General features: G+C 43.6%; 1 protein-coding gene across 1 annotated transcript in view; it reads left to right on the top strand.

The window, feature by feature from the left end:
• LOC105538691 (heterogeneous nuclear ribonucleoprotein A3-like) overlaps positions 1 to 869 on the top strand; it is a 28,758-nt gene extending 27,889 nt beyond the window's left edge. The window contains 2 exon segments of the mRNA XM_011978609.1: positions 1 to 337; positions 340 to 869. The exon segment at positions 1 to 337 is cut by the window's left edge and continues 4 nt beyond it. Coding sequence (XP_011833999.1) covers positions 1 to 337; positions 340 to 767 — 765 coding nt within the window. The 3' untranslated portion in view covers positions 768 to 869.
• The last annotated feature ends 12,086 nt before the right edge of the window (positions 870 to 12,955 follow it).

Here is a 12,955-nt window from a genome sequence, read left to right as displayed (position 1 = left end):
ATTGAAACCATAGAAGTTATGGAAGACAGGCAGAGTGGAAAAAAGAGAGGATTTGCTTTTGTAACTTTTAATGATCATGATACAGCTGATAAAATTGTTGTTCAGAAATACCACACTATTAATGGGCATAATTGTGATGTGAAAAAGGCCCTTTCTAAACAAGAGATGCAGTCTGCTGGATCACAGAGGGGTCGTGGAGGTGGATCTGGCAATTTTATGGGTCATGGAGGAAACTTTGGAAGTGGTGGAGGTAATTTTGGCTGTGGTGGAAACTTTGGTGGAAGAGGAGGCTATGGTGGTGGAGGTGGGGGCAGGAGATGTAGTTATGGAGGAGGTGATGTGGATATAATGGATTTGGAGGTAATGGTGGTAACTATGGCGGTGGTCCTGTTTATAGTAGTAGAGGGGCCTATGGTGGTGGTGGACCAGAATATGGAAACCAAGGTGGTGGAGGATATGATGGTTACCACAAAGGAGGAAATGTTGGCGGTGGGAACTATGGTGGTGGTGGGAACTATAATGATTTTGGAAATTATAGTGGACAACAGCAATCAAATCATGGACCCATGAACGGGGGTAGTTTTGGTAGAAGAAGCTCAGGCAGTCCCTATGGTGGTGGTTATGGATCTGGTGGTGGAAATGGTGGATATGGTAGCAGGAGGTTCTTAAAACAGCAGAAAAGGGCTACAACTCTTAGAAGGAGAGAGAGCAAGGAGTTGTCAGGAAAGCTGCAGGTTACTTTGAGACAGTTGCTCCAAATGCATTAGAGGAATTGTAGAAATCTGCCACAGAAGAAACAATGATCCATAGTCAGAAAAGTTACTGCAGCTTAAACAGGAAACCCTTCTTGTTCAGGACTGTCATAGCCACAGTTTGCACGAAGTACAGCTATTGATTAATGCAATGTGGTGTCAATTCGATGTACATTCCAGAGGTCTTTCTGTTGTAGCTTTGTCTTTTTCTTTTTCTTTTTCTTTTCATTACATCAGGTATATTGCCCTGTAAATTGTGGTAGTGGTACCAGAAATAAAAAATTAAGGAATTTTTAACATTTTGTTATTTGTTTAGTTCAGTTTTTCTACATTTTAGTACAGAAACTTTAACAAATTGCAGTTTTGAAGGTGTTTCCTTGTGAGTTAACAAGTAAAGATCATTGTTAATCACTATTTTGTATGAATTTTGCTAAAGTTAACTGTAAAGAGACAACTGCACTTGCAGTTTAAGGGGAATCTATTCTCCCCATTTCCAAACCATGGTATGAATGGGCGCTGACATGTGGAGAGAATAGATAATTTGTGTGTTTGCAATGTGTGTTTTAGATAAATAGGATTGGGTATTTAAATTAGCATTTGTGAATTTAACAGCATTAAGATTACCTTCAAATGAAAAAAATCTCAAAATTTCTAATTGGTTTTTGTGCATTTTCATTTAAAATGTAATCATATGATTTTAGTGTGTTAGACTTGCTGAGTCCTAGCTGTGTTTAGAACATCTCCATCTACATTTACCTTGGTCAAATTTGAACTGCTGCCATAGGTTTTGGGTGGAAAGAATGTTTCTGCCCTCCATTTAAATTCTGAAAAGGGATAGTGGATGTTTTCCCTCTCCTGCGTTAGAAACCATTCTTAACAGCTTTTCAAAATATGGAACCATTAAGCCTGCTATATCTGAGCAAATTAGTAGGTACTTTTTTTTCTTTTTTAAAGCACATGAGGCCCATAAATCTTGAGTTATTTTCCTTAATTTAAATTTTTTTTGATACAAGTTTTCAGAGCAAGAGAATAAAAACCACGCGTTATTAAACCCCTAACTGGCTGGCAATGCTTTCCTGTTTGTAGTCTATATATTTTGCTGGATGAAACCAAGGATGGTTTAGGTATAATTGTCCAAAATAACCTAACTGCAGCAGAAATGTGGCACAGTTGCTTAGTACATGCTTCTCACTTCCTACAGACCTGAATTCAAATTTGGATAGTCTGAGTTCTTAAATTCCCAAAGAACACATTGTTATTTATTGCGTATATTTCAACATAAATCATATTGTTACCAATTTGTTTGGAAGGCCCTGGTTGAGAAGAGTTTTGGATAATAAGGTTATACCAATGTCTACTGTGCTTACAATTTCATTTGAGCCCTGAGTATGTGCCCTGCTGTTACTCTTTCTTTGGTAGTTGAACGTTGAATTCAATTCTTTCTTTTTGTTTTAAGAAGTACTAAGCAAACAAGCAATCAAAAGGCAAATGGGGCATGCTAGTGTTTGAATATGCTCTCTTGTTTCTCTAATTCTGTGCCTCTGTGCATTAATATTTGGATGCATGCAATGCCAGCATGGAAATTGGCCTTCACACATACTGCAGTTTTCTAGAAACACTCACAAACCAATCAATGTAACAGACATTCCATTTTTTAATGGGCATATATGTGAAAAGCAGTGTAGAAAATAGGCTAGCATTAGAAAATGGTTAAGTCCTTAATAACTTCAAGTGTAGTTATATAATGGACACTGTCAATGTTCATTACTTAAACCTGGCTACCTGGTCAAAATAATGCTTGGAAAATATTAAAATTGAGCTAAATTGTCTCAGGTTCTTTTATTCATATAAATAAAGTTTAAAGGAATAGGGGAGATTAAAAAAAAAAAACGCTGGCCAGAGGCCCTCAAGATCCTGCATGGGCGTTTCAGAAAGGCGGAAGGATTCCGATGGGGTTCTTACACCTGGAACAGCTCTCCTAAGAGCTCCCCTCCGGTGAGGCAAGCATGATGAAAAGATTACTACAATTCATTCCTTTTTTTAAGTAAAGCAAACACATTAAAATAAGTTCTACATAATTCACAACAAAACAGAATTGCTGGGACAGAGATGCATGTGGACATGGTATTTTAGCAAGAAATTTGCCAAATAATGAATTTAATTTTATGCCCCAGTAAATGCTTTTGTTTTCTTTTCAAAGAAATCCCTAGCGATTTCCGAAACACTATCTCAGCTAAGTTTCTTTTAGTTTAGTAACAAGTTAATGTTGTGTTCCCTGGTTTTTTAAGTTTTTTTGAAGGTGCAGCTGTCAATACATGTATTGCTAAATGAACTGCATGTTTAAAAAATAATTTACATCAAAAAACCAGAATGTCTTGATTACCTGGAGGAGGAATGGATACAACTGCTATATTTATCACTATCAATGTTTGAATAACTAACTTTAATGTCTTAAATTATTTCGTTAGATTGGTTTTACAAGAAGTTCAAAGCATACAACTTATTCCCCAAAGTGGGTCTTACATGTAGATAATATTTTATTTTCCCTCCATTTTCCTGTAGAAAAATTGTTCTAAATTCATTATAGAAAGTTATATGCCATTTAACTACCTGAAAGGTGATGTTATTGTGACAATTTTTGTAAATATTTCTAAAATGCCCAGAATTATACCGTATGAATACATCATTATTTATGGCATGTGATAATAGAAATGTTTTATTTGCATCATTTAGATTGGGTTTGTCTGCAAGTAACAGAGGACCTAACAGTGCTGGCTTATTTGTCTGCAGTGATGTGGGGGAAGAAGCCCACACCTGATCTAGCGGCTCAACACCAGCTCCAAGACCAGTCCCCATAAGTAGTCCTGCCCCACCTCGTCCTCAGGGTGAGGCTCCCGTGCTGGGATCACAGGATAGCTGCCGTGCTCCCACCGTGTCCAGGGTCCAAGATGGGAGGAAGAAGATGGACGACAGGGGAGGGACAGAGGCCAAAGGCACAAGCCAGCATTGTCAGATCACCAAAAAGATTTTTTTGCTTTAAGCCCCACCCCTAGTGACTTCTGATTCTGTCCAAACACCCAAAATTGGGTCATATGTCCCCCCTTAGCTAATAGGATATCTGTAGAGTTAGATACTTTTCAGTAGGTATTGACATACAAGAGTACTATTAGGAAGTAGAGAATGAACACTGACTAAGCAATTAGCTGCTTCTGCCACAGTGTTGAGATTTTACTGACTTTTATTGCTTGTGGTAGAACCTTACATTGCATGGACTGGTTCTGGATTTCTTCTATTTCATATACACAGGAAGGATACTTCCACACTCCCATGAAGTCAGGCACAACCAGTGCTTGCCTGCAGCTAATGAAGGGTGAGCAGAAACGATGTGTGTAGCTCCCAGGCTGAAGCACTCAGCTGCAGTGCTTGACTGAGCCCTGCCTTCCCCACCACAGCAATCATGGAAACAGTTGTCAAGATGGAGCAGTCTTAGAGTGATAAATACAAACCAAGCTCTCCCACAACCCACACTAGATGGAGCACTTGAGCAGAAAGCAAACCTTTGTTCTTTTAGCCCCCAGGACTTGGGGCTTGTTTGTTACTGTCAAACCTGACCTATCCTGACTGGTACAAATTGGTAGTAGTGTCCTCAATTAAATGTATGTATATGTTTGTTTAATAAATAAGTGGGGATATATTAAAATGTAGCATACGTTTAAAAGCCAATAGCATTTCTTTAAATATAAAGTGTTGAAAAATAAATGATCCACCCGTTTTTCACAGTTTATGTCCTGGAATGACACTGGTTTGAATGCAGAGATAAGTGTAGGGGCATGAGGAGGAGGAAGCTTTGAGGAGTTAAAGTGGCTCTTTGAAGAGGATATGGAAGATGAGGACCCCTACTAAGGAAGGTCCCTATTGATGGGGGGCAGTTATCCACCATGGAGAAGATGGGCCCTCCTCCATCCTAATAAGCCCTAATAAACTGATTTTTACTGTTTGTTTTGAAATAATTTTAGACTTACAAAAATGTCACACCAATAGTCCAAAGAATCCTCCCTCAACTTCATTCAATGCACTGTCTCCTGCTTTTCCTCCTGCTGATCAGGAAATGTCTCTGCTTTCTTGGCAAACTCATCCTTCTTTACATACAGTTGGAATGTTAGAGCTCCTCAAGGTGGCCCCCAGGCCCCCTTCTCTGCACCATCTGCACTCTGTCCTCAGAAGAACTCGTGCGCACCCAGGGCTTCGGTTACCGCACAGCATGGTGGTGACTCGCAAACATGTCCCTTGAGCCAGACCACTCCTCACATTTCCACGCTTTTGTCTGCATATTGTCCTTGGTATATCTAGTAATATCCAATTCTATATTTGATATTCACTCTTCTCTGGCTCAAATGAACCTCACAGTAAAGTCCCAAACAGAACTTGTTCTTTTCCCTATCTACCCACACCAGGCCTTCCTGTCTGCTGGTGTTTTCTGTTTCACTGAATGATACTAGTGAGCACCGAAGGGTGGAAGCCATGGATCTCTCAGTGCTGCTCAGCATCTCTCCAACTTATCTTTCATATTCTACAACGAATGTCCCTTTTCTGGGGAAGCCCTTCCTGACCTACTAGACAGACCTAAAACTGCCCATGTCACCTTCACTGCACTTATGATACTTAGGATTTTATAATTGTTTGTATAGTCACTTAATATTTGTCTCCTCAGTTAGGCCAGCCATCAGCTCGTTGAGAGTGGGACTGCTCTCTGATTCAAGGTGGGGTCCCCACCTCCTAACTCATGAGCTCAGTGTTCAGTAGGTGTCTATTGAATGAATATATGATGGACACCTTTCTAACATATGACTTTGCTCCTGAAAGTTCTGGATTCCCTTCCTCTCCTTGGTGGATCACTTAAGAGAGGGAAGATCAGTTCACTTCCTCTTCGCTGAATCACCTTTAAGTATTCTCAAGAGATTTCATAAGGTTAGACAAAATCAGCTTCTCAAGTTCAAGCCAGAACTCTTTTTTACATTACCAGTATTTCAGAAATCGAGGTCCTCATTTGGTAAAAGATAAAGAGAACTCATCCTTTTCCAAGCCAACAGTGGACATAGCAGAGCATGAATACATTTGGCCAAAGTGCATCCTAGGATGGGGGCTCAGCACACACAAAGGCCCTGAGGTCGGAGCCCGCCTGGTATTTGCAGGAAGAGCAAGGCCTCCAGAGTCAGGAGTGGAGTGGGTAGGGAGGAGAGGCTTTTACAACACGAGAAGTCCATGGGGCTATTTAAGAGCACCAGCAGAGGAGGTACAGGACTGAATGTATGTTTTAAAAGTCTCACCATAGCTACTGTGTAGAGAAGACATTGCAGTGGCAGACTGTGAGGGAAGAATTGGGAGATAGTGCTACTGCCTCTCATCTGCTACTCTCTGGCTCCCTTGAACAGATCTAGAAAGAGAGGGTTTGTGGGGAAATCAGGTGGAGGAAAGAGGTCAGGGAAACAGTACAGGAAGCAGTTCTCTGGTCAATGCCAACAGTCGTTCCCTTGCCAGGCATGGCAGGGCTTGGTCATGGCCTGGGTTTTGAGCCATGACAGAGGAAGGTACTGGCCTTTGAACGAGGCTGATGGATTTGCTCCATCTTGGGCTGGGAGAGAATGATTGAGGTCAGCTATCAAAGCCTTCCTATGAAACCTCCAAAAAGTAACCACAGCTCCAACCTAAGACTGTGGCCTGAGTGCCAACCACATGGGCCTGTGAGGGGAGAGATGACCACAGGCACCAAGCCATTGTCCTTCCCCATCTGTCCCAGGCTCGGACCCTGCCAGCTTCTGCACGTGATTCTTGGTTCAGCCCCTTAGGTTGTCATGTTGTGGAAATTCCCCCAGGATTCTGAAGACCAGATGAGTGACCTCAGTAGGAACACAGCCCTGGGATCCAGGAAGGGCTGGACATGACACCCATTGTGCCCCCTTGCTGGCTGGTTCTGTGGGGTTTTGCATGCCTGGGTGGGTGGGTGTCCTCTGTAAGTGGGGTCAGTTACTCCGCCAACCTTGATGAGCTGCTGGAAGTACCCAGCATGATACCTGGTATGCAATACACGTGCAGTAAGAATCTGTTAGTGTCCAAGCGTTTCTGTTTCTTCCTAGGTCTTTTCATGTAAAGGGAGAGGAGGTTGTATCTGGAATTCTTACCAGGCACCATTTTCCATGGAAACCTAAAATACATTTTGGAATCATGGAGAGCAAGTCCCTTCTCCTAGTTTTCATTTAAAAGTTTCCTAATTGCTTTTCTATATAGGTTTGTACAGATTCTCTAAAGTAGCCTAAAGAATCTGAATGGTTCTGGGTTGAGTTTGGTGCTCCTAGCTAGGAGGTCCACTGCTGAGAAGTGACTGATATCTAGCTGTGGCCCCAAAAGCAGGTAGAGGGAAGCCATGAGCAGGGCCCAGCTCTCTGTGACTCCATCCACACAGGAGGGCTTGCTCACATCATCAAGACAGGCTGAATATTTGGAAACTGGGAAACTCAGAATTCAGTTTTGGTCTCTTCCACTCTTGAGAAACCCAGATGACATGTGTCTGTGCATAGACATGGCCCTTTGGCTACACAGGGCAACATAAAGGCTGGTGGGGCCCCGGAAATAAGCAAATAAAGAGCAGTCCCCACTGTCCTTGGGGACTTGGTGTCCCGCAGTGGGAGCTCAGTGCCCCTGCAGAGCCTGCCCTGTCTTGCCACCACTGCCTCCCGAAGCCTGACCCCATGCAAGAAGTGCTTATCAGTGAGATTCTTGAAGATCAAACAGTCAGTGTGGTCTCTACCACAACTGGCATGATGAATTTAAGGGCTGAGTCAGCTGGCTCTGACAATTCTTGTCCCCTTCTGCATATAGAAACCAAAACTCTACTGACTGGTTGTGGGGACAGGGCATAAAACTCTGACAGGTTGCAAATGTCCTGGGGAAAATGACCTCTGCTCCCTCTGCTCCCGCCCGGATCCCTGCTCTGGAGGCCTGGACTAATTAGCGTCTGGCAGGTGTCTGGAAAGAGCTGCCTGGCCGGCCGTGGTGACATCATGGCTGGACATTGCTCCCCCATTCCACTGCTGAGAAAGTCTCTGTTTCATTAGGCAGCCAGGATTACTTTTTAATTTGTTTAATCCCCTTTGTAGGTTCTGGCTCCAATCAGTCTTGGGGAACATTCTGTGCGCTCATTCCCACTCCCACTGCCTCAACAACTGTGCTCCAATTAAAGTTACTGTTCCCGGAGGAGTGAGGCTCACCTTCCCCAGGCAGGCGCAGCCCCACACCCCAGCCCCCACATATCAGCGCCAGCAACCAGCACTGCCATTGCTTTATACTCATATACTCATATATGGGATACTAGCCCACAGTTGGGGTAATTTTTGAGAATGAGCGATGAGTCCATGGGTGGGGCTTCATTATTAATTATGAAACTCATAATTTTAATAGTTTTTTAAAAAACATATTAATTCAATAATGTGTCTTTTTCTCATTACAAAATAATTCACATACACTGTAGACATTGAAAAATATTAGAAAGTTCCTATAATGAAGTCACCCAAAAATATCTATCATCAGCATTTTGATATGGCTATTATACAGATAACAAAACGGGGGTCGTACTGAGGAAGCAGCTGAGGGCCTGTCCTTTTCTTCAACTTTACATGTAGAGTACTAAGAACATCTTCCCATGTCTTCAAATAACCCCAAAAGCATGCTTTTTAAATAACCACATAACATTTCATGGGATGTGGATATACTATAAGGTCCAGAAATTGAATTCCCACCTGAATGGCCCTTGTCCCATCTGGCTGAGATCATCAGAGGTGTGAGTCTGCCATGCACATCAGGCCTGCAGCAGAGAAGCCTGACAGTAAGAAGGCCCTTTGGCCTTGGTCCCCAGCTGGGGGTGAATTTCTCACATTCAAGTTGTAAATGCACCTCCACGCTGTGTAACAGGGTGGAAAAGGCACATTTCCCCTTTGGGATGTACACAACCTCGGGTGGATTTACTATTTACAAAAAGGCAGAGGCTGAACTTGAGTATTCAGGGTCCTAACATGAGTGTCATTGCTTTCCTCGGACCCAGAGCCCACATGGGGTCCTGGAGGAGCCCAAGAATCAAGATAATTTCTGCACCACTGAGTCACCCTGACCTTCCCTCCTGACCAAGGAAGCACATCAGAGGGCAAGTGAGTGAGAATATTACAGCAATAAAATTCACTTACAAACTAGCAAACCCTTGAACTCAATGTCACTCCCAACTGTGGCTGTAAACCACCCAGAGGATGGCCCACGGCTCCAGGCGGGCCCATGAGCCCGAGGCTGGGCCTAGTGATGTGTCTTCTCAGATAACCACCCCCTCTCCTGGGGCAGAGAATCAAGGTTAAAGTTGGATTGCAATGGGACTGAGATGCCGAGTAGATGGAATGCACCCTGACTAGAATGCAGATCGTACATCTAATGAGACTTCTAGATCAGATCTGGGAGAAGCAGATTCTCAGAGCATGAGCCAGTTCTTCCAGAATTTAAGCAGATACAGGTGCCAGCCCACCAAGATCTTTGCCAAAGGTATCTTCTTCACATACCTGGAGAGAAAAGAGGGCCTAAAACTTTAAATTTGAGGACTATGTGTTTTCTAAAAGCCAGGTCCCTTGCCAATATGTCCGGATCTTTATCTTGGTAGAGTTTATCTAATCAGACAACACAAAGAAGTAAAATCCATACTTCAGAGGAACTGGCGCCATCAAGAAACCCAGGGAGTACCCGTGTGTCTGGATCAAGGGGAGTCTTTCACCTCCACCCGCCTAGGAAGGATTGCTCCATCAGTCAGCTGAATTCCTGAGAATCACAGGGTCCACAGCTTTTAGGTGCATCTGTGGGGAGGTGCCTTCCCTTGTGAATGGGTCCCATGTCAAGAGGCTCATGGATATCACTGAGACCATGGAGCTGAGTAGTGGGCGGATCAATCAGAGAGTTGAGTCCTCAGTCCAGAGGGCTTGCTCCAAAGGACATGCAGTCAGCCAGATGTGGAAGAAGAGGAAAGGCTTCCATCAAGGGAAACAGTCTGTCATGAACTGCAGGAAGCTCAGAGAAGCCAGGGAACGCTACTCCCAGAATACAGGGAGCCGTTCTGTGGACAAGCAGTGGAGACAGATGCGAATAGAGCATCCCACCAATAGCCGTCTCCCCACACTTTTAGGAAGTGGATCTCCTCCTTAACGCTGCAGTTGGGGCAGGTCTGTTTGACCCTCAAGGTGCTCAGATCTGCTTGTCCCTGAAGTCGGTGAGAGCAACAACCAGCTCTTCCTTGATCTGACTGGGGAGCTGAGGGGACTCAAAGGAAACCAGTAGAAAGCTTCAAAGTGACGGAGACAGGGGCTGAGAGAGAAACGATGCCAGCATTGACTACTGAGGCTCCTCGGGCAGCTTCTCCAGGCCTGCCTGGGCTTCATTCACTTGGCTCCAACAAGGCTGGGTGAGAGGGGACATTCTTGCTCGTCACCAGGGGCTGCACATGTTAGAGACTCTAGAACATGGAATGTTCCTCTCTCAGCAAGGGAGGGCTGGGAATGTGATTCCAGAGGGCACTGTAACCTGGCCAGCCACAGGGGGAAGAACCTTAGGTCCTGAGTGTGCTCTTTGAGGAGGAGGTTCTGACAGAGTAGGAAGTGGGCTGTGGGGTCACGTTGTTCCCATTCACCACAGTGAAAGCCTGCCAGGAAACATTCTGGAAATGGGGTCTACTCTAGAAAATACAAAGAAGATGAGACAGGTAGAATCAAGGAACTAAAGGTAAACAGGCCATGGGATGAAACCACTGAGAGTCAAGAAAATGCCATTCTGAAAGAACATAAGAACAAAAGACTAAACTTTGAAGGTTATTGGTAGGTAAAATATACAAGTAAAATAAGCTAAAGGAATTAGAATAGATAAAAGTGAGAGCTGTTAAAGACCAATAAACTCATTAGATAATGAAAATGTAAACACTTATTATCCACAATAGCATACTAGTTAAATTATGATAGATTATATGTGGTGAAATGATAATATATCTCTGAACATAGTGTTCCAGAAAGACCAGCAATGAGCAATACATAATATGTTCTTGGCATAGTACATGATAAAAGTAAACATAGTACAATTCCAACCTAAATATATATATATACACACATGTACACACACACACGTGTGCATGTAGACAAATATTAAGTATTTATAGAAGTATGTGTGTGTGTCCATGCAAATGTGCATGCATAGATAAAAATACAAAACGAAATACAGCAAAGTGCTAACAGCGGTTAACTCTGGGATTATTACTAATTACTAATTTTAAAAAGAATAGTACTTTTTAAAAACTCTTTACAATGATTCTGAATTACTTTTATTGCCTGAAAAAAAGTTTTTCAAAACTTTTACAAAAAAGTAAAAAAAGGAAGATGTAGGCAAGATGGCTGAATAGGAACAGCTCCAGCCTCCAGCTCCGAGCACAAACGACACAGAAGACGGGTGATTTCTGCATTTTCAACTGAGGTACCAGGTTCATCTCACTGGGGAGTGCCAGACAATCGGTGCTGGTCAGTTGGTGCAGCCCGACCAGTGAGAGCTGAAGCAAGGCAAGGCATCGCCTCACCTGCAAAGCGCAAGGGGGAAGGGAATCCCTTTTCCTAGCCAAGGGAAACTGAGACACAACACCTGGAAAATCAGGTAACTCCCACCCTAATACTGCACTTTACCAAGGGTCTTAGCAAACAGCACACCAGGAGACTATATTCCACACCTGACCCGGTGGGTCCCACGCCCATGGAGCCTCCCTCATTGCTAGCACAGCAGTCTGCAATCTAACTGCAAGGTGGCAGCGAGGCTGGGGGAGGGGCGACCGCCATTGCTGAGGCTTAAGTAGGTAAACAAAGCCTCCGGGAAGCTCGAACTGGGTGGAACCCACCTCAGCTCAAGGAGACCTGCCTGTCTCTGTAGACTCCACCTCTGGGGATGGGGCATAGCTAAATAAAAAGCAACAGAAACCTCTGTAGATGTTAATGACCCTGTCTGACAGCTTTGAAGAGAGCAGTGGATCTCCCAGCATGGAGGTTGAGATCTGAGAACGGACAGACTGCCTATTCAAGTGGGTCCCTGACCCCTGAGTAGCCTAACTGGGAGACATCCCCCACTAGGTGCAGACCGACACCTCACACCTCACATGGTGGGGTACTCCCCTGAGATGAAGCTTCCAGAGCAAGAATCAGACAGCAGCACTCACTGTTCAGCAATATTCTATCTTCTGCAGCCTCCACTGCTGATATCCAGGCAAACAGGTCTGGAGTGGACCTCAAGCAATCTCCAACAGACCTACAGCTGAGAATCCTGACTGTTAGAAGGAAAACTAACAAACAGAAAGGACACCCACACCAAAATCCCATCAGTACATCACCAGCATCAAAGACCAAAGGCAGATAAAACCACAAAGATGGGGAAAAAGTAGGGCAGAAAAGCTGGAAATTCAAAAAATCAGAGCGCATCTCCCCTCCAAGGGAATGCAGCTCATCACCAGCAATGAATCACAGCTGGACGGAGAATGACTTTGACGAGTTGAGAGAAGAAGGCTTCAGTCGATCAAACTTCTCAGAGCTAAAGGAGGAACTACGTACCCAGTGCAAAGAAACTAAAAATCTTGAAAAAAGAATGGAAGAATGGATAACTAGAATAATCAATGCAGAGAAGGCCATAAACTAACAGAGACAAAAACCATGACACGAGAAATACGTGACAAATACACAAGCTTCAGTAACTAACTCGATCAACTGGAAGAAAGAGTATCAATGATTGAAGATCAAATGAATGAAATGAAGCGAGAGGAGAAGTCTAGAGAAAAAAAAAGGAAAAAGAAATGAACAAAGCCTCCAAGAAATATGGGATTATGGAAAAGACCAAATCTGCGTCTGATTGGTGTGCCTGAAAGTGAGGGGGAAAATGGAACCAAGTTGGAAAACACTCTTCAGGATATCATCCAGGAGCACTTCCCCAACCTAGTAAGGCAGGCCAACATTCAAATTCAGGAAATACAGAGAACACCACAAAGATACTCCTCGAGAAGAGCAACTCCAAGATACATAATTGTCAGATTCACCAAAGTTGAAATGAAGGAAAAAATGTTAAGGGCAGCCAGAGAGACAGGTCGGGTTACCCACAAAGGGAAG

The sequence above is a fragment of the Mandrillus leucophaeus genome, unplaced genomic scaffold, assembly GCF_000951045.1.
Source record: "Mandrillus leucophaeus isolate KB7577 unplaced genomic scaffold, Mleu.le_1.0 Scaffold197, whole genome shotgun sequence".
NCBI lineage: Eukaryota > Metazoa > Chordata > Mammalia > Primates > Cercopithecidae > Mandrillus > Mandrillus leucophaeus.
This window is presented reverse-complemented; position numbering and strand designations above follow the sequence as displayed.